This window comes from Drosophila novamexicana, unplaced genomic scaffold (genome assembly GCF_003285875.2).
Source record: "Drosophila novamexicana strain 15010-1031.04,08,12 unplaced genomic scaffold, DnovRS2.1 tig00000644-arrow-pilon, whole genome shotgun sequence".
Lineage (NCBI taxonomy): Eukaryota > Metazoa > Arthropoda > Insecta > Diptera > Drosophilidae > Drosophila > Drosophila novamexicana.
This window is the reverse complement of record NW_020824814.1, coordinates 1,795,522-1,817,786: the sequence shown is the minus strand read 5'-3', so window position 1 is coordinate 1,817,786 and position 22,265 is coordinate 1,795,522. Positions and strand designations below refer to the sequence as shown.

Sequence of the window (22,265 nt, the reverse complement as noted above, 5' to 3'; positions counted from 1 at the left end):
TTGTGGGTGGTAGTATGCAGTTTGGTGTTGTTGTTGTTGTTGATTTTGGTGGTTGTTTAGAGCAGCAGCAGCAGAGCCTGGTATTCCGTAGCCGGACCTGGCCGCGACCCTCCGAGTCCAAGTAGAGACAACAAATGCCGAGTGCCGCAGGCAGCCGGATTGGTTTGATTGCCGCTCCGCAGCGCTACAAATCCTACTACAAACTAAAGCAAACACAGCCGGAACGTTTCAGGACGTTACGAGCTGCAGATTTCCAACTGGATTAAATGGACTCCGCGCCGATTTTGATGTTGTGTGTGTGTGGGACTTCGGTTGTTGTTGTGCCCCAGGGCGTAGTCCATGTGATTGATTGGGTGGTTGGACAGCTTACAAGCTCTTCTCGAGCTTGATCAGCTCGGTGATGCCGTCGTACATCTCCTTGACGGCCTGGTATTCGGTGAGACCCATGCGACGCTTGTTGGAGATGTCATAGACACCGCCCTCGGCCTCGGTGTGCTCGCCGCGAGTGCCGCGCACTTGCAGATTGTATTTGGCAGCGACTTCCTCGAGCTTGGCCTTGTTGGAGGCCAGCTTGGGCACCTTGATGTGCACAGAGGCACGGATGGTGGTGCCCAGATTGGTGGGGCAGAAGGTCAAGAAGCCAAGACGATCATCGTGGCTGAAGGGCACACGCTTCTCGATCTCGTTGACGGCGGTGACCAGACGGCGATAGATTTCGCCAAGATCGCCGCCCTGCTGCATGGAGATGATGCGCAAATGATCCTCCTCATTGCACCAGACCAGGAAGGTCTTGTTGTCGTTGTGGTAGATGCCACGACCCGATGGCCAGTAACGGCAGGCGTTGGCCGCCTGCAGGAAGCGATCGCCCTCCTTGAACAGGAAGTGATCATCGATCAGCTGCTGCTGGACGGCCTTCTCCATGCCGGTCAGCGGATAGAATTTGCCCTTCAGCTCACCCTCCAGGCCGGACAGGGTGCTGCTCACCTTGCCCTCCATCTCCTTGTACTGGGCCTCGGTCAAGCAGGGATTGAATGGATAGCCCTGCATGGAGCGACCGCAACGGACACGAGTCGAGATCACATACTCCTTGGTGGGGTCAACGTTGCCAAAGGTGCTGACATCACCGAAATCGGAGGCCGGATGCTTGTCGGTCTTCTTGAAGCCACCATGGTAGTCCTCGATAATGGGATCGAACAGATCGGCGAACACTGTATAGGCCTCGGCATCGGGTGCATAGATGCCAACGCCCGAATCGTGATTCTCCAAACCGGACTGGATCACATCGAGTAGGGTCGACTTGAAGGTCGGTGTCACCTTGTTCTTTAGGTTGTCGAAGACCTCCTTGGTCAGGTACTTCTTCAACAGCGACTTCGAGTCGGAGGCGGCCAACTTGGCATAACCCTCCTCCAGTTTAGCGAGAACAGCGGCGTCAACCATGGTGTCTTGTTTGCTGCAACAAACAACAACCACAAATTGGTTAGTTCAAAACTTTTCAAAACTGCAGACCTAACCTCAAAGTTTTATTATTTCAATTGCTTTTATGATCTATTTTTTGTTGAGTTTCAATACAGATCTTTAATTTGATTATATTACACATTAATTTATGGTATGAGAACAGTTTATTTAGTATTGTTCTTAATGAGTTTCAAGGGTTACGAATCAGACTTAACCTCAAAGTTTTTACTATTTCTATATACTTTTGTCTTTTTGGCGTTGTTTAGCTTTAAACCATGAGCTTTACAGTTTTATTCTGCAATTCAATTAAACTGTCATGTTTTGACTTCAAAATGTGAAAGATAGGACTTTCGAATCAGACTTAACCTCAAAGTTGTTACTATATCTGATTCTTCAAGTATACTATATGAACTCTTATATTTTTGGCGATGTTATCTTTATCAGCATTATCTTTACAGTTTTATCCTTCAATTCAATTAGATTAGATTGCAAATGGAAGATAGGACTCTCGAATCAGACCTAACCTGAAAATTGTAAATACGATGTTCTATCTTTCTTTGGGCGATGTGTAGGCTTAAAGCCATTATATTTACTGTTTCTTACTTCGTTAGTTTATTAAGTTGTCATGTTTTGAGTGATGAATGTGCAAGATAGTATCTTCGAATCGGCTTTAACCTCAAAGTTTTTACTAATTTGAGGTTCAAGTCTTTTTAAAGCTCAAGAAAGCTTTCTGAAAGCTTTTATTTTTGAATTAAATTCAAATTGAGCAGTTTAGAGTTAATAAAATAAAAAGTTAATGCTCTCCAATCAGTTTAAGCTCCAAGTTTAAACCTCAAAAATAAAAGTTGTCTCGATTCGATGATATTTTGTAGTACAAAAAAGTTTTCAAATTCATACGGACGCGCCCCCTATACTCTGGTATAGGGGTTGATTTAGTGCCTCGTTTTTGTATGGTTTTTGGGTACTTTCAACCAATTGATGCGCCCGTCAGGTTGCTCTGTATTATGGCAATTGTGGCGCCCAAAAGTCGGCAAAGGCTATCGTTTTGGGCACGCGACAGGGCAATTTTAAAGCAATCCATTAAACGCCGCCCGCACCACACACATACACACACACACACACGCACACACTTGGTGGTTGCTCTGCAATTGAGCTGTTGCTGGGGGTGTGTGTGGGCTTGGTTGGTTGATTTTGCCGGCTGGCGCTGAATACGAACAGAGCCGAGTCCTGCCCTGTACCGGTCCCGGCTGCGGTGCGGCACATGCGCGCCGCATGTGCCCGGTTTTTGGCCTGGGCCCCGGTCAGAGACCAGGGCAATAATATTTGTATGACACTCAAGTTTTTCGGGCAGCCTGACGTCAGCAGCAGATACACACACACCGACACACACACGCGCAGATCTAGGACCTATGACAAGCCCCGCAAATTGTATACACACCCATCCTGGCCAGCGGCATCTGGGTCTGCAGCCGCTGTGGCGGCTCCATTGGGCTCGCCGCCTCCGTTGGCCGTGGCGGCGCCGCCCTCGCCCTCGATCACTTTCTCCTTTTTATCCTTGGAGGCGCACAAACCCATTCTCTCTCCTTTCTTTTTGTTTTGTAAAGTTTTGTTTTTTGTTGTAAAAATTTGGCCTTGTCGCTTGGTCACAAAGGTTTTTTAGTTTGGAGTGTGTGTAAAAAGGTGCAGGTAAAAATGAAATCACAATGCAGCTGCTGCTTTTCCGCTTTTCCTTCCGTTAGTAACTACTTTTCACACACACACATATGTACACTCTAACTAACACACGCACGCACAACACACACAACACTCGCACACGCACACGCTTAAATCGTATTGCTTTTGGTTTAAATTTGTGTTTGTTAAATATTTGATTTCAGGTTTTTCTTTTTTTTGGTGGTTCGCTCGTCTTAAATGCTGGCAATAATTGTCAAAAATTGGATTTTTGTTCTCATCTATTGTTTTTTTTTTCTTCGTTCACGTTTCTCGCTGCCGCGCCCAAAGGTATACTACAAGAGGCTACTACACAAGAGTCTAGGCTACACTAGGGAGCAAAAAGGACGCGCGCGCTCGTGCTACAAGGTGCTAAGGACCAAACTGGCTGCTGACTAACACGGGCCACACTAGCCAAGTAGACTCTGCTGCGGATTCGCGATGCGTCGATTCGGGCAGAGACTGGCTCGTCGTTCGGGCACTCGCACTGACGCGCCCAGGACGAGCTGCCTTATTCAGCGCGAGAGAGAGAGAGAGAGAGCAGAGTTTTGCCCTAGCCGGGGTTGAAAGACGCATAGCCTAGCCGCAGGCGCCGGCGGCAGGAGGAACTGTTGCCGGATGAGAGCAGCGCAGCGCAGCATAATGCGGAAGGATATATTTATTGCGATGCGTCCCAAAGGCAGGAACAACCACCAGCAGCTGCAGCAGCTGCAGCGGGCGGCTGGCTGGGCGCAAATCGATAAAATTTGTGGCACGCGGCACTTGAAAATTGTTGCGCCTAAAAAGCCAGGGCCGGGCACGGGGTTCGGTCAAGTCAGCTTCAAGTGAGGGCTCGAGAGTGTGAAATGAGGGCTGGCGCTGCTTGTGCAACGCCTCGAGTGTGTGGCATGCGGCACGAAATCACGGCCAGGCCAGGCTTTGCGGCATGGAGTGCACGTGCACTCGGGTCTAGACGGGGGAGTCTGCGAAACTCGACTCGATGCGGCGACGTATCCATCAGATACTTTTCACGCCTGTGCAGTGGCGCGTAACGAGGGTGGGGGGGGGGGGCGGTAACGGGTTGTTGCATGTCTGTGCCACATTATTTGTGCAATTGCATTTCGCTTTTGGTTTTGTTTAGGTTTTCAGTTGCCTTATTTGATTGAGTCAGCCTCGCGAATCTCTCTCTCTCTCTCTCGTGACTAATTGCTGCGTCTCTCCGGTGACTAATTGCCGCCCCACACGCCCCCACGCCCACTTTATCCACATACCCCGAACAAACTATTAGGCCAACAACTGCAAGCTGCGCATATTGATTTGAAATTGAAAACAATTTAGCCAGCAATTCGGCTGCCCCCCCCCCCCCCCCCCCCCCCCCCCCCCCCCCCCTACGAAACTAAGCCCCTGTCTCTGGAAGTCGAGAGTGACTAACGGAGCGCGTTTAATAATACTTAATCAGTCTAATCAGCTTAGACTAGCTAGCACAGCTAATTGGCGCTATCTAGAACAAGAACATACTTAGTATATAGTATATTGGACGTTATCTGTCGAATTTGCAGCATTATCTTGGCATTATCTTTGCAAAACGCAGATAATTTCAAAAGAGATCTTAACTCAGTAGAGGCAAAAAGCAGTACAGTGGCCACTCGCTAGGCAGAACTTGCACAAATGAGATATATATAAATACTATTTTATATATATCAATTGTCTATCTATGAAATGAAGCTCAAGGAATCATGACTTGTCTTTGTATTATGTTTTTTGATTAACTTTAAGCTCTGCCTGGAAAATGTTTCTTACTCTAGCCTGATTTTACCTGACCTGCATGCCAATAGATGTGCTTGCTTTTGATATACTATAACAAGCACTTGGCTACAGGCATCTTGGGTTAAGGCATGACGACTTTTATAAGTTAGTCTCAATATGAAAGGTCCTCTCATTAGGGAGACCGACCTTTCATTGGGGGTGAAAGGTCTTCTCATCTGTGTGAAGAGGGCGCCTTTTATCTGGGTTCATCTTTAGTTAGGCCGACTAAAACGAGTGTCTTTCCAATTACTAAATACATCAACTTATGAAAATTAAATGCTAAAAGTTAGGCAGGAATACACAATAGCTTCTAATAGCATCAACGACACGTTGGAGGTATTGGCATATGAGACTAACATAGGGAATTTGCAAGGCTTTAACTTAGGCAAACCCAATAACTCCTTTCTCTAAACTCCTTTAAAGTCCTGCCCATGCTTAAGTTGGACTTATGCAGCTCTATAGCACAATCTAAAACAAATTGAATTCTTCGTAGTAAAGAGTCGAAATCTACCTCGTTTGGAATGGAAGGCCTTTGCCTATTCCAGATCGGAACATTAACTGAGGCAGCAAAGCAATTATTTCTTAACTCATTAAATCTATTATCTTAAACTAATCGAGTGCTCAAATCGATAACTATCTTCTCCATAACAATAACATATTCCCTACGATTAAACTCTAAAACAGAAAACGAATGGAATTTCCAAGGGTTTTTCCTTTGGATCGTGACACTCTAGCTGCAATTATATCTCTTGCTTTTCACTTTTGCTTTTTTTTTTTTTGTTGCGTTTGTCATTCGTTTCAGGGAATTTGGCGGTGGAAACTTTGAGTAGTCATATGAGCGCCGTTTCGTGTGATAATTGCCACATAAAGATAAGCTATTTTTTGTTTTTTGCACTGGTTTCTTTTTTTGTTTTAAGATTGTGAACGATTGGTTCGCCGCCATCTTAGCGACAACGCCCCAGCTAAAGTGTACTTTTGACGAGTGCAGCCAGGTTTGGGCTGTTAACGGGGCAACTAATCAATTAAGTCGAGTGTGCCACAACATTCATGTCGCCAACAGACTCTCAAGGGTCCTCAAGGCCCTGGCAACAACAAAATGCGGCGGCGGCACTTAAAAGCGACAGCAAATCGAATTAAGTTGGCACAATTGAAGAACTGATTGCATTAGAACCCCCTCTTCCTCCTCCTCCCTTTAGGCCAACTCGGCAACCCTCAAGGCTAAAACAGGCAGCGAGCTACGTGACAGCCCTGGAAAAACAGGACGCAGCCTTATGAATTTTCTCTTCTTTTTCTTTTCTTTTGCACAGAATTCACGAGTGTTTCAATATGTTTGCCCAACCAAATACAGTGAAAACTCTCGCTTGGGCGAACGCTCATGTCTTCAGTTCCTCTTCTTGTCGAGACGCAAGCAAACATATGGAAAAATAAAGTTTCAAACGCATTTCCTTTATGCTAAAAATTGCAGGTATGTTAAATGTCAATTTTGTTTTTCGATTTCTTTTTACTTCTACTTGATTCCATTTCAGAAATGGAAATATAGAATACGTAATTATATTCTGCAGATTTTTTAATAGAAACTTTATTCCTAAAGTTGTTTTCTTTCTGCTTTATTTGATTTGTTTCCAGGAAAATTTTGCATAATATGGAATTGTTTTCTGGAGGATTTCTTTAAGGAACTTTATTATGTAAAAGAGAATAAGAATAAAAGTATTTGTGTTTGTTTTAAAAAGCGTTCGCCTTTTATCGGGCAAATAGGAAACTTTATGTGTATTAAAGGAGATCTTTTGGAGTTTGTTGCGTCGAGTTTTCACTGTATTGTTTGATATGCAAACATTTATTTAGCTGGTGGCTCGACTTTATGGCCAGGAATTGCGAATAACGCGAATAGCGCTCACTGAATTAACGCGTATGAAATTGGCAACTGTTAACGTTTAACTGTGATACGCGAATGTTGAATGAAGTTTGCGAATTGAAAAAGCAAACGCAGTCAGAGCAAGAGAGGCAGAGAGAGAGAGAGAGAGAGAGAGAGAGAGAGAGCGAGAGAGAGCGAGAGAGAGAATTGGCCAAGAGCGACGTCAGCAGCTGATAAGCCGCCATAGATTGTAGCTGCATTTGCCGGCTCGAAGCGTGAAGTTGCGCCCGATAAACCGAAGCTGGCGAAAACGGATAAGATATTTAATTTGGCCAAATCAACGTAAAAAGTTTGGCTAAATATGTGCTTCTATAGTCACAAAATTGGCAAGGCAAAGCCCAGACGGCCAGACCAGGCAGTAAAAGGAGTACAAGTGGAGAGGGGTCGACTAGTAGCTACCCTGTGCCTGGCTTACACACACACACACACACACACACATGCAGCAGCGCCTGTGCTTCTTCTTGCCGCTCCACTTCACACTTGTCGTATATTTTGTTCTCGAATTTGTGCTTCTCGATCTTTCTGAAATCTATCTAGCTTTGATAAGGCATATCCCCAAAGCACAAGACTATAACTTGAAAGTAGAGCTTTTTTCTCAATTTTATGGGCAATGGCTGGAAGTATCCAGAACGTGATCCATTTGGTTCAATCTCTTGTAATCCTCGACTTTAATCCAAAATTTGGTATATATATAGTTTTCATACAAATAAAGGGCAGATATTGAAGCACAAATATGCCCGATCTCCTGCTCTTCGCATTCAAAGCGACAAAGACGTTTTAATATAGATATTAGATATTTTATTGAAATTGTAAGCTTTACAATTCAGCAGTATTCAGTTGCGACATGAGAGCTTTACATCGACTCGACTCGACCTGATCAAGAAACTAGTATACCCTCTTTTAATCATTTTCAATTTATAGAGGGTATTATGAAAGCGAAAGCCTGGCCAAGAATCGCTTGGAGCTGCAGCCAAAATGCAATTGCTGGCTGCAATTTTTCAGTTTATGGCCAAGTCGAATGGGTTATTGAACCGAGACTCCAAGGGGGGGGGGGGGGGGGGGGCTTCCCCCATTCCCCCCCGCGCTCTACAAACCATGTGTGCGACTTAATTGCAAAACTTTGGACCATGCTGCGCTTTTGGACAGGCGATTGCACAAAGAAATTGGCAGTCGGTGGTGCGCCAAGTGCTTTTTGGCCAACGACATTGACATGGCCCAAAACGTGCACAAATGCAACGGGAAATTGCCTGAAAACCAGTCACAAATCGAAACAGTTTAATGACAGCCAACAGACATATGACTATGGCATAATCTAGCCAAGCCAAACTCTTGGCTATCAAATTGGTATTATTTTTTTATACAATATCTACAGCCGAACGTTATGCAATTTATCGTTAAACATGCTAATTAGATTTTGCTTTAAAGCTCGTCGAAGTTTTAAAAAGAAAATTGTTACTCAGCAAAGCCTTTAAAAGCAAACTTGTAGGAATAAAAGTTTTCACAAAGTTTTCAGATCTTTCGTTTACTTTTTGTTAAAAGTACTCGCTGAAGATTCATTTACTTCGAAATATGGAGTTAACCAATTAATGCTGATGATATAAGCAGCGGGGTTAGCCCTCGTGCAAGATACTTAAGCTACCCCCCAAATAATAACCAGCCCGGGTTTAGGGCTCTGGGAAACTAAACAAACTATGAGGGAGAAGTGAGCAGGGCGCGCCCGCATTATTCAATATTTATGAATGTATCTCTTTGTATTTCTTTGCTAATTTAATTAAAATTCTTTTTGGCAAATGCTCAACAAGGCAGCTATACTAAATTTTAGATACAGAGCGGGTACAGCAGGCTGGGTTAAGATTATTGAGGCCTGTTTTATTTCGTCTTGGGCTGTGGCAAGTGTTGGGCAATGAATTTCGCTAGAAATTTGCGCTCATGCGCCCGGATGTCGTTGATTTATACATTTTAGCTGTCTGCGAAGACAATCAACGAATAAATGTGTCAGGCGCGACAGTCATTTAGCTGTAGCAGCAACAACAACAGCGGCAGCACAGCTAACGCTGTTACTGTTACTGTTACAGCGCTGTTAATAACAGCTGATGTTAGCTTTGCAAGCAGCGCAAGCTTTCGAGTGTAAGCGCACGCTAAAAGTCCTGTGCTGGCAAAAGCTTGCACGGAAGCTTTTAGCAATGCCTGCTGCTGCTGCTGTTACAGTAGCGGTCAAAATATTGTGTACGCTGTTTGATTTGTTTACATTTCACTTGATATAGAGCACAGTTTTGTTTATTTATTTTGTGGCGCTGCCAATGTACTGTGAATCAAATCAGTCGACACACACACACACACACACACACACTTGTATTTTGACTAGTTGGCAGCTTTGGGGTTGGTAGAGAGTGAGAGGGGGGGGGCAGTGGAACTATGTGCAATTTCATTTCCTGTCTAGCCAAATTGAGCCCAACCCCTTTTTGTTGATTATGCAACTTGACAACTTTTGTACTTTTGTTTAAGCCGGCGTTGCTTTGTGGCCCAGCTTAACGACGCGAGAATTGGAAAAATCGCTTGACTTTTCCAATCTAACACATTGTCACGCGTTAATCATGAGTCGCAATTTTCCTAGTTTGCTGTGCGCTGTATTTTTCTTTTCGCTTTAATGGATTTCAATTGAATAATTAACAACAATGTGCCAGCGGCTGGGCCAGCAATTTGTACAACAAATTTGCGCGATTTGCTGCTGTTGAGAAAAAAAAAATAAACAACAGATAAATATAAACTAAACTGAAAATGTTCCCAAACAATTGGAAATTCTATTTTTTAGCTATCAGCTGGATAATATTTCGCCCGGGGCTATAAATATATGCGCAGGTATTGATTCTAGCCTCCCCCTAGTTAAATGCCCTATAATTTATATATGCATATATAATGTATATATATATATATAGAGAGAGAGAGAGAGCTGTGTATCTGCTTTGCTTTTGTTTGTTATTTGAAAACGTTTTCGTTTTATGCCCGTATTTTTAGCAGCCGGCATTATATCAGGCCGCAACTAAGGCAACACGGCTGCTAACTAAAATTAGCTGCCAAAGGTATTTCGTATGTGGCTGTCAAACTGTAAGCTCTTATATAACCCGGGACATAAGCGAAAGACACCACTGTAATTGCAGGCGTTGCAGGTTCAATCAACTAATTGTTAGGCTAAGCGAAACTCTAATGACTGATGACTTGGCTAATGAGCAGCAGATACAGCTAATATCGAAGCGATAAGCGATTATGCAACACGTTCGGCAATGACCGCGAAATACATTTTTGTGCACTTGTGTTTCAGTAGAATTGCTTCTAGACACAAGTTCAAGGCGAATTCGATATGCTAGTTGCCAGCTGGGCAGTTGTGGGTGTGGCAGTTGAGCCACAGCGAAGACCGCCAAATGCTGGCAACTTTTTTATTTATTTTTTTTTGTTTCGTTTTTGGCAAAAGCTCTTATCGTTTGGCACTAGTCGCAATTAAGGTTGTTTTTCTTTATTTTGTTCTTATCTGTTTAGATATAGTTGCTATTTTTTTTTTTTCTTTTTCGGGTACAGTTACAAAATTGCAGCCAAGCTCAACGGTTGCGTATCTGTTGAAAAGCTGCCCTCAGCGCAAAAACCAGTTTTTTTGCAATTGCAGGCGGCTCAAAAAAAAAAATAGTGGCAATTTTGTACTGCCAACTAAATATGGGTATACAGCCATAAAATGCTGAGTGTATTTTTAGATTTATTTTTTATAATTTTGATGCCGGTAACCGGTTTGGCTGCATGCAAAATAAAAACGGCAAACTGCACTTTTGAAGTGACTCAATTTTACATAAGTCGTAAAAAAGTTACTGCGAATTGGTCACACAGCGCGTATCGTTGCCTGGTCACACATCCCTTTCATTTCTTTAGGCGCCACAACAAGAACAACAACACTTAACTTAATTAAATAAGTATATTTGGGAAATATTTCTAAGAATTTTGATCACTGGATTTATTTGGATTTATTGTTACTTATTTTCTTTGGAGAACGGCTCACCTTTGCAACCGTAGAATTCAACGTCCAACGTTACAATGATCAGAAAGTTTTGTTCTTTGGCTCAGCTGCAGTCGACTGTCAGTTGGGCACCGGCAGCGACGCCGGCAGCGGCAGCAGCAGCAGTAGCGCAGCGCCGACAAGCGGCACCCTTCTTCTTTCACTTTCAAACTATTCAACGGCACACACACACACACACAGACAGACAAATGCGAGCGCAGCCGGCAGCGAGAAAGAGAGACGAGCAAAAAGCTTTGCACTGGTATTTCAAATGTATGTGAGCATGTGACTGTGTGTGAGGCCTGCCTCCTGCTACGCTGATGTTGCCTGCTGCTGCCTGCTGCTGCTATTGTATGCATGTATTGGTAGCCTGGCAACTGGCAATTGACGTAGGACGTGACGTATGGCAAAATGAAAAAAAGCTTCACTTTTTATTCATAAAATGCGAGCGCAAAAGAGCGAGAATGCGTAACGGTAGAAAGCTCAGCAGGCAGCAAGTGTAAGCAGTGCGGCCAATGTCATGTTGTCTAGTGTAAATGTATGCAAAAAGGAAAGTGTTCGCAACAATGCAGCTTGCATGCGTGTGGGTGTGTGTGAGCGAGTGTGAGAGAGAGAGGGAGAGGTAAGCAGCGCCTTGCAACTAAATGCATACATATACAATTTTATGGTACAGTTAGCGGCAGCGGTTGTCTGTCGCCGACTGCAGCGGCACCGGCAGCGGCAGCGGCAGCGGATTATATGGCCACAGCCTATATGGGGGCGTGCTGCTGCTTGTGTTGGTGACTGGGCAGAGTTAACGGTGCCTGCCTCCTCACATGACACACAGCCTTTCACGCACACACACACACATATGCACGCGCAAACATTACTTAATTATTGAGGAACACTAACACATACATATTTACATTTAATTTATAGCGACACTCGCCTCAATGAGTAGTTGTTATAGGGCTGCGCCCGTGACAAACCTGACGAAAGTAATCAAAGTTAATCGAAATTTATTGTTCCCAGGGCACAACTAAAAAAAACCAACACAACCACATTTGTTTATATTTGCGCACTTTTTTTTCAACTGGCAATAAGTGTAAATATTTACTCAATGCAAATAAGCTGAGCTGCGAAATAAAAGCCTGGCACAAATGTGATCGCAGTGGGAACAGTGCTGGGAACAGTTTGTTGGGAACAGCGACTTTTGAAGACGTGCCAGAATCGCACATTCTACATTTTCATTAGAAATATGAACACATATTACAACAACGTACCACAATATATTTTTGGCACATAAAATAATGAAATTTTGAAAAAAAGAAACAATATAATATATAGAGACGGTATTATAAAAGACAAACAGGAAACTTAGTCAGCTGAGAACTTGACTCTATATAGAGAACAGAAATGAAAATAAAGAAATCATGTTTTAACAAATTTTTTGTAAAATTAAGCAACTATTCAGGCCATTTAACAGAGGCATAATAAATTCAAAATACGCATAAAATTGTATATTTGAATTATATCGAAAAGTTTTAGCTAAAATCTTGAACTTGATTTTGAAAAAGAAAATGTTGCCTTTAGATATAGCTGCTTTTATACTATGTATATATATATATATATATGAGAAAAAGGCAAAGGCAAGCTGCCTGAATTATAAACATCAGATAGAAAAACAGACAGTTCTAGATATTGTTGTATAAAACATATTTTAGCTGTTGAGACGAGCAAAATATATAAAATATCCACATACATATTTGAACAGTTGCCAACGAATTTTATGCAACAAGCCGCAAAAACAATATCAAAAAAAAAAAACAAAGATAACAGCTAGCATTATATTTTTGCCATCTATATATCTTTATATGCTTAATTTGTTGTTTTCAAAAGAACTTTTGCTTTTGTGGCAACGTGGCGCACAAATTAAATTAATTATATTAATTGTGCCAAAATGAAATCCAAGATATTATTTGCTCAGGCCACAGCCACAGGATGTTCATTACATAACCTCAGTTTTATTTTCCCCATTTTCCCCATTTTTTTATATTTTTTTTTCGCTTTCGTTTTCAATTGCTGCTCAAGTGGCGCTGAGATTACGTAAATCCCAGCAGCTTTCAAGGCGGCCCGCCTCGAACAATAGATGTTCTACACCAAAATCGTCAACAACAAATACATATACATGCACATACAGGAATACCAATACAGACACATGCGTATACTTTCGCAGGGGGTTGGCATCGACCTTGAAAAGCTGACGACAATGTGGCTCTATTGCTACAGCTGGCAGGCACTTTTGACATGTAGTTAAGCAAGCACTTAGCATGCGGCAAACTTAGACACAAAGTACTTTTCTATATACACGCAATACTTATAGTACTCATTAAACAAACTGAAATGACTCATTTGATTCAATGGATTCGCGATTCTTTCTATATGTGCTAGGCACTTTATCACTAACCGCACGTTCTTTATAGCACTTAATCTTTTAAATAGTCTATAAAAGGACGTAATAAAGTTGTAAATTTGTAGCAAGTGCTTTATAGGAACTATAGAGTATATATAAAATGGTTTAATTGTTCTCCTTAAGATCGTACAGAAAACTGTTTTGATAGGAGTTGAGCGCCCTGCCTTTTGTGCGCATATTAAATATTACAAATATAGTATTGAAATTTGGTAAGAATTAAGTTTTTTCTAGTTGTGCTCACATTTCAGCTGTTTGTCAGTGCATTTTGCATGCCCCAAAGTTCAGCTGGGTGCGGTGCGTTGGGCGTGCCAGCAACACTCGTGAACTTGAAATATGAATTGCATAAGAAGACTGGCGATTGTTTGCACAATTGAATCACTGAGTGAGTGAAAATACGGCTGGCAAAAGAGGGAAGTGAATATGCCCAAAAAAAAGAAAAAATATTTAGTAAATCATTTGGGCAATGTGTTATTAATTAGTTCAATTTGCGGGCAGCCAGGCACGAGTTCAATTAATGCTCTCACTTTCCAGGCAATTAGACAGCATTTGTGTGAAACACAGTTGCGGCTATTCCATGCAACAGTTACGATATATTATATTATAGATCTTTTTCGGATATACAACCTGCTAAAAGCTCGGCGCATATGTTGTCATACGATTTTCGCTGCCTTTGTTTGTTTGCTAAACAATATTTTGGCAGCACTTCAAAAGCGTCGCTTGCCAAAAGCAATTTGCAAACGCGTGTGCCAAAAAATCGTACCAAATACATATATCTATATAGATATATGTATATGTATATATATATAGGGGGATTATACATTAACGTCAAATGAAGCAACCACCGACCCAAGCGACTTTTTCAGCATCCAAATGACGGACACTGTCCATCAGCCGCACAAAAGCGAACTCTAGCAATTAGAGATGAGGCATGACGCCAACGGACTAGTTCTGTACAATATATATATATATATATAAAGATAATGTGTAGTATTATATGTATACATCTATCTAAATTTAAGCCAGAGCGCTGTGCAGGAGGCAAGCTGCTGCAACGTTGCACAGCCAATTTGCCGCACACACATCATAAGTAAAATTTAAAACAAGGTACTGTAAAAATAAACAACAACAAATAATTCTCAAACTGTGCCGAAGTTTATATACGCTTGCAGGCACACAACTGGGTTCTCTAGGGATTGGCTCTATGTATTCGAACAGATCTTTCCTATTTAGACACATGCTAAGGTAGTCTAATCTTGACAAGATTTTGCTTATATGAAATAGACATGATTATACTAGTATATTCCGAGTTTGGTGAGGATATCTTCAAAAACAAAAAAGTTTTCTATACAAGAACTTAATTTCCGACCGATCGTTCCTATGACAGCTACATGATATAGTGCTCCGATGTGGATAGGATTTAAAATATATATGAGGCGCATGGTAAAACTATTAACTGCCAAGTTTGGTCAAGATATCTTGATAAACAAAAAAGTTTTTCATACAAGAACCTACTTGTCGACCGATCTTTCCCATGACAGCTAATTGATATAGTGGTCAGTTCCAGCCGGTTCCGACATAACTACTGCGTCAAACAGAAAGAGGAAAGTATGCAAAGATTCATGAAGATAGCATTAAAACCGAGAGATTTGTTCGCATAGAAACAGACAGATAGACGGACGTATATGGCTATAGCGACCCGCTTGTTGATGCTGATCAAGAATATATATATTCTTTATGGGACATGTAGAGATGTCTCCTTTCGAGAAAAAACTAGAATACTAGAATAGTTTGTAATTGAAGAACTTGGTAAGAATATCTTGAGCAAATATGTCTACAAAAACTATTTAACCGATAGTTCCTATGAAAGCTATATGATATAGTGACCCACTCGCTATATCGAGCCGTCAATCATATAGGTTGGCTATATCTATGGCTTTAAGGCTAAGAGAACAGTTTGACTAGTTCCTTGGCAAGTAGACAGTTTCTATTCCTATCTAGAATATTTCTATGTGCGTTACAAACGTGGCGATAAATTCATGGCACCCTCGGTTAGAGTGTATTTTGTATAAATCCAAGTAAATTATTTTGTTGCCCGGCGACAATCGTTGCTCCATGCACGTTTAAATATAAACTCGGCATGGGGGAGATCATGTGACCCGGACGACAGGCGACAAAATCGTACACCGAGCCGCACTGCATTACATAGGCAGAGTGCGGTGTTTTCTCAGTTTTTCATTTAAAAATTTAACGTGGGCGAGTTGCCAAAAGGCCAAAACTCTCTCACTGTCTCCCTCTCCGTCTCTGTGTCGTGATTGGGCCACATCCTTGAGCCACCTGGCAAGTGCAAGGCTTGCGTGCAAGGTTCCATTAATATTAATGGAAAATCAATTGCGAGCAATTAGAGGCGATAAATGTTTTCATTACGGGTTTAGCCAGATGCGACAAGCACAGGGGACGTGGCCCTAAAGATTCCTCATAAAAAGAGTGAAGAGTGCACGACTTGGAAGATTGCCTATAGACAGCTCCTGGAACATAGGCCTCTTCCTTAAATGATAACTGAGAAATTACAATTGTTATAGGAACAGAGAATATATCTTCGAGTTATTGAGAATATAAATACTGCATGGGGTAGCTGCCTCTTTATGCCAATTGCTCTTATGCTCTTTATTACAATTGTTATCGAAACAGAGAATATATCTTTGAGTTATTGAGAATATAAATACTGCATGGGGTAGCTGCCTCTTTATGCCTATCACAGTCACTAGCACAAATGTGTATAGGGTATACAGAAACAGAGAATATATATCTTCGAGTTATTGAGAATATAAATACTGCATTCTTTATGCCTATCAAAGGCATTTGCAAGACGTGTACAGGGTATACACAAACAGAGAATATACATCTTCGAGTTATTGAGAATATAAATACTGCATGGGGTAGCTGCCTCTTTATGCCTATCAAAGGCATTTGCAAGACGTGTACAGGGTATACAATATACCTAAGAATAAAAACTGCAACCGCAGCGCAGCACAGAGGCAGTTGACGCCAGTTGCCAAGAGCTGTCCGCCCAAGCACAGAACATGAAACTAAAATAAACAGCGTCATCGTCACCAACATCATCATCATCACGATCATCATCATGATGATGAAGCGGTGCATTATTACAGCCAGATATATATTTTTTGTGCTGCAACAGCAACGTTTGAGGCTGTCGCCACATGGCAACTATTTTAGCGACAAGAAGTCAACGGAGTTCGTTGAACCCGCCCGCGAAGAGTTGCCGAGATGCCATGCGGAAGTTGTCGCGCGCGAAAACTAATTAAAAACAAAATGAAACAGCTTAAAATACGAGGCTAACAAAAACTAAACGAATTTGAAATGAAATTATGCACGCGTGCGGTTGAAGCTTACCGGTTGCCCGCCTGCTGCGCCTCCTTGATGGACTGCACAAAGGCATTGGCCTCGCCTTTGATGAAATCCTGGCTGGCATCCTTTAGCTGCTCCTTGTCGACCTTTAGCCCCTTGCTGGTCGGCAGCTGTGCATCGAAGAGCTGATTGTCCGGACCGTCATGGACGACACCGTTGCCATTGGTTGCCGTGCCATTCGACTCGGTCAAGGATTTGGGCAAAGGAATTGGCATCTTGTCGCCTGCGTCTGCAACTGCCGCTTTGGCTGTAGTTGCAGGAGTGCTTGGTGCCGGTGTCGGTGCCGGTGCTGGTGCGGGCGCAGGAACGCTGGGTGCAGGCGTTGGCTTTGGTGCAACCACAGGAGCTACTGCTGGAGCTGCAGGCGGCGCAGGAGTTGCAGGTTTCGGCGGTTCTGGTTTCGATGGAACAGCGGCAGGTGCTGCTGCAGGCTTTAACGAGGTTGCGGCTGGGCTAGGTTTTGCAGTCGGTGCAGGTGCAGGTGCTGGGGCAGGAGCAGGTGTGGGCGCGGCTGCGGGCGTCGGTTTGTTTTCTAACGCTGGCTGCGCTGGCTTATTGGAACTAAAAAGCCAGGCCAAACGCTTTCTACAAAAACAAAAAGCAACAAAAGGAAAATAAATAAAATTGCTAAGTAAACAATATAAATTACAACAAAAAGTTCAAAAAGGAATTAAAAGATAAAAGTGCTTAAATAAAATCAAGCGGCAAAAAGTGTGGCGTCAGTCTTCTTCTTCTTCTTCGCATTTCAATGTACTTTGCCAGAACTTTCTACGGCTTTGCCGCAAGCATTTTGGCTATTTTTCATTGTAATTCACTCACCATAATTATTTGTAACAGTAAATAAACAATAATTGGACTAATAAACAATTTGCAATTGTTTAAACTAACTCGTTTAATGCACCAACACGAAATTGCAATCTGAGCTTGGCAAAGACACGCGCGAAAAGAGAGAAACGAAATGAAAAAGAGTGTGACCCCAATTAAATTGATCAAAGGACAAGATGGCAACGCTCTCAGGCAGTGTGAGCCTATGATTTACAGTGTAATAACATAATGTTAATAAAATAATGTTAATAAAATCTAGCAAATTTCATCTTTGCTGCAAAACAAATGTATGTATATATGTATGTTAAGTGCTGAATTAGGCAATGCCGTAATGCTAAATTACAGTAAACAGGAGCAGGAGTTGCCAGAGCTTACAAAAACCAGAATAAATACCGCATAAATTCAAAATTATGTACGTTATCAAATTATTAACAGAAATTGCCTATTTGAAATGATTTTATGACAAGGTAAGGAAAATTGGAAGTCTAGTTAGGGCATTTGGTGGAAATAAACTAACGCTAAAATTTTAACTGATTTAAATTAAACTGTGCCAAGTCTATTGAGAATGCAGGAAATGGGTTTACGCTTCGCTACACAGGCCAATAGCTTGGGAATTTACATACCCCCAATATGTCTAGTGTATTAGGGGTAGTAGGCAATGAGAATGTGTAGATTTGGACAATAACTTTCGCCGGCATAAGCTTTCCTATTGTCACGTACGCCACAAATGATACAAAACTCGTGTACGGCAAATAGATAAGCAAACAAATACAGACGCTAAGTACCTCGACATTACGTATACGCCCTCGACTTTGCTACACAGCTGGTAAATGAAATGGATGCGAATGCTTCAAATTTCAATTATCACATTATTATTTTTGCTAATTAAGCAAAGGCCCAGAGCTTAGATAATAAACGCCAAAGGCCAAGAAGAAGATACCGAAACACATTTATTTTTTTTCCTTTTCAGCAAATTCGCAAATTTCGCCGGGCTTTCAAATCGAGCGTGTGTTTGTGGCTGTCGCTAATTGCACTTATCATCAAGAGCCGGCCAAAAACCAAAAAGCCGGTTGCTCGAGATTGTGTGCAGATTGCGTTTATTGCTTGATTTCTTGTTGAAACCAAAAAAAAAAACAAATTATCATGTGACGTTGGCTTTTTTTTTTGCTAAATGCATGCTTTCCCTCTAAACCATTCACAAAACCAATAAATGCACAAAACTAGGCGACAGACTACAATTTGTGTTTTTACAACGTTTTTTTTTTTTTGTTTTCGATTAGATAAGCTATTTGCGGTTTTTTGTCGCTGTCCATAATAATTAAATTAAATTAAATGCTGCTGTAATCCTGTTAACTGTAACGTTAACAGCTCGCAGATTTAGCAGCCGACTGTTACGCCCCCAAGCTGTTAAGTAACACTTGTGTGTAACGGTAAATAAACAAAGCACACTGGCAACGCGCCCTAAACAAACAAATGACAGTTGACCCCACAACCCCAGGCAATGTTTACATAGCTTAACGCGCTGCCTAAAAGTATGCAGCCCAAAGTGTTCCACTATTGGCAGCAGTGCCTGTCAAACTGTTAAGAACTTACCGTATTTCGTCAACGGCGAACGTTAGATACCACAATGCAAACATCTTTTGTTGTTGTAGTTTTTTTTTTTTGCTGTAAATGACGAGAGATGAAAACAGGTTAATAATAGTGTTGTTGACACAACTAAATCGCACAATTAGCTGACTAAGTGCAATTGCATTGATCTGAACCGGCGCTTTGTCTTATGCAATGTCAAATTGTTGCTAGAAACAACAACAACAATACAAAAAGAAAAAAAGAATAATTAAATAAACAGTTCAGAGTCGCAATTAAAGCCAAAAGCAGGCAAACATTTGCGGCGGCAAATACCGGCATTGTTTATGCACAAATACACACAAAAGTTATTTATAAACAACTGATTGCGAGTGAGTGTGCGTGTGTGTGTGTGTGTGAGCTAGTCGCTTGCCAATTAAATGACCAAAATGCATGCACACAGACGACACACGTGAGTGCCGCCGCGTCTTTCGGGCAATTGGCCAAAGATGCCAATTGATTTCAATAGCTTGGACAGCTTTTGCAGGCGCCTGTCTCAAAATGTGAGAACTTTCAATTTACAGCATGCCGTGCTTTATTATTATTTAAATGCATGCAAAAGATGTGGCGCTGCTGTAGTGTTTGTTTTTCTAGGCAACGCGGCGTATGAGCAATATTTAAAGCACGCACACAGACACACATACACTGACAGTTACGTCACGGCGGCTGCAAGAGAGAGAGAGAGAGAGGGAGCGCGCGAATTGAAAACTCATAAATTTGACAGACATTGCCGTTGCATGTTCATGTTGCATGCAACACACGCTGCGTGCACTCACCTTTTGTGCTAGTTAATAAAGCAGCTAGCCGAGTTCTTTTTGTTTAGCACCGTTAACGTTGGGTTAGGGTATATATATATATATGAGCCAAGTAGCTGCTCGTAAAAGGTATCAAAATGTGGGTTCGTTTTTAAATGCAGCGGCAGCCACAGCTAACAAAATATGCAATAATTTTTTAGTCGCAAGCACACTTGTTCAAAAAAAACACGCGTCTTTGAATTTTACTAGCAAATTTCATGCAACGGTTTTTTCTTCAGTTTTACAGTTTTTTTTTTTTTTTGTGCTTGCTTCGCTTCTTGTGTTCCCAGTTTGCTGTTGATTGCTGCTTACAATTTTTCGACTGTGCAAAAATCGACTGCTCAACCGCCGAGGCGACAGCGACCCATAGAGCGAAAGAGAGTGAGCTATCAAGAGCGAGAGAGTGTGTGTGTGTGTGTGTGCGTCAGTGAGAGCACGCGCAGACGCTCGAACTGTTCCCTCTCTCTCTCTCTCGCTCTCGCTGTGGCGCTCCTAGCGGCTGCTGCAGCGAAGCTTTCCTTCTGCGTTTTTTCACACAACTTGAGTGTGTGTGTGTGTGTGTTGATATATACTCTATAAAATATACTCTTTGCTGTGATAGCTGACATTACTCATGCATCGCTTACGTTATGCCTGAAATATTCGATGCTTCTTGGTGTGTGTGTCACTAGACTAGAGCGCAAATTGCAGCCAAAAGGCTACCATGATCGATACAAATAAATAAAAGCAGCGCTGGTCGCGACTAGGCAATACCCTGTAGTCAGCTGCAGGTTGTCATAAAATGCATTTCACAGCAACTGATCCTCTTTCACCACTTTAAAAAAATGCATAACTTCTGTGCATCCTTAAGATAGAGTGTGAATGAAGGCCTATAGGGCTTACTTTTCAATGAGGGTGGAGTGGGTAAGTCGTATAGAGAGAATGCTTGGGTTTTCATCTGTGTTATACGTTAATTTGAATGCGAAATTTCGTGTCTTTGGCTTAACTAGTGCTAAAAATCGACAAATTTTGATACCCTATACAGTCCAAAGCTTTAGTCTCTGCATCATATAGTTCCCGATGGACATGACGAGGTGTCTGTTCATACTGACAAGTAATACCCCCTTTTCAAACATTATATAATGGGTATGGATACAATGTATTGAAGAGCTTTGCGCTAACAGTTTGAGCAGCACAGCGTGCTGTCAGTGCCGCCCAAACTGTGCGCTATTTGAACGTACTTAGGCTAGAGAACGTTAGAATTAGCTTCTAATTCTAACTAGCTTCAGCCTTGCGTTACGAATCAGATGTATATCATATTTCTATAACCCGTATGCTGACGACAGCTACGTCTTTCTTTTATAACATCCGTTCCGTCCGTCTGTCTGACCAAACAAATGTGGCCAATTTCTAGATAAGTTTCGCCCAGTCATTCAATTCACATTCACACAGTCGCTATCTCTGGGCCCAAATGCCGGCTAAATGCGTCTTATCAACACGCCAACTGCCATACAGTTGCACAGGCACTGTGTAGACGCACTGCAATTTGCTAGCGACGTGCGCCGTGTTGCATAACGCAGCTGCTGCCGCTTACATAACATCGAAAGCCGGAGAAAAATACAAAAACAAGGTCAAAAGTTCAAGGACTGAAAAAAGCTCACGGATTCTGCGTCTGCGCGCAGCAAGCGGAAGTATTTACCAACTTAATGTGTGTGTGTGTGTGTGTGTGCGTGTGCTGGGTGCGCCTTTTGTTGATGTTTTGATTGTGTAACAGCTGCTGCTGCTGGCGCCCTGAAGTAGGCAATCAAATACATATATTGCAACGCCTGTCACAGGGGGCGGCAGAGGCGTGGCTTATCTCTCATATTCATTATCCAGCACGGCCATAACTTTACCTCATGCGGGTTATTAATGCTATTATTCTCTCTTTTGTTTATGTATGTTGATTGTTTTTATCGCGAATATAGGTATGCAAATTGTGAATGTATGTGCGTCAGCACAATAGGGAATCGGACCTACCTTTATCGGATGGAAGCTAGAGTCTGTAGAGTACCTTGACGCAGTTCTTGGTAGAAGAGTTGACTCCCAGTATAGTGTATGGATAAAGCTAAGCCGAAGACTATATATATATATATATATATATGTGTATCAGCAAATCGGACTAACCTTTATCAGATGGAAGCTAGATTCCTATAATCCCTTGACGCAGTCCTTGGTAGATGAGTTGAATCTCTATACTGAGATGGATAAAGCTAAGTCGAA

General features: G+C 42.1%; 1 protein-coding gene across 3 annotated transcripts; it reads right to left on the bottom strand.

Annotated features, from left to right (window-relative positions):
• Positions 1–275: 275 nt before the first annotated feature.
• LOC115762590 (arginine kinase) lies at positions 276–19,256 on the bottom strand. 3 transcript variants are annotated; one of them, XM_030704877.1, is made up of 3 exons: positions 19,198–19,256; positions 16,765–17,364; positions 276–1,450 (listed from the first exon to the last, which is right to left on the bottom strand). In XM_030704877.1, the coding sequence occupies exons 1-3, from the start codon at positions 19,239–19,241 to the stop codon at positions 367–369; spliced, it is 1,728 nt and encodes a 575-aa protein (XP_030560737.1). In that variant the 5' UTR covers positions 19,242–19,256; the 3' UTR covers positions 276–366. The 3 variants fall into 3 exon arrangements, with proteins under 3 accessions (XP_030560737.1, XP_030560739.1, XP_030560738.1); XM_030704879.1 differs by lacking the exon at positions 16,765–17,364; XM_030704878.1 differs by lacking the exons at positions 16,765–17,364; positions 19,198–19,256 and adding an exon at positions 2,894–3,252.
• Positions 19,257–22,265: the final 3,009 nt, after the last annotated feature.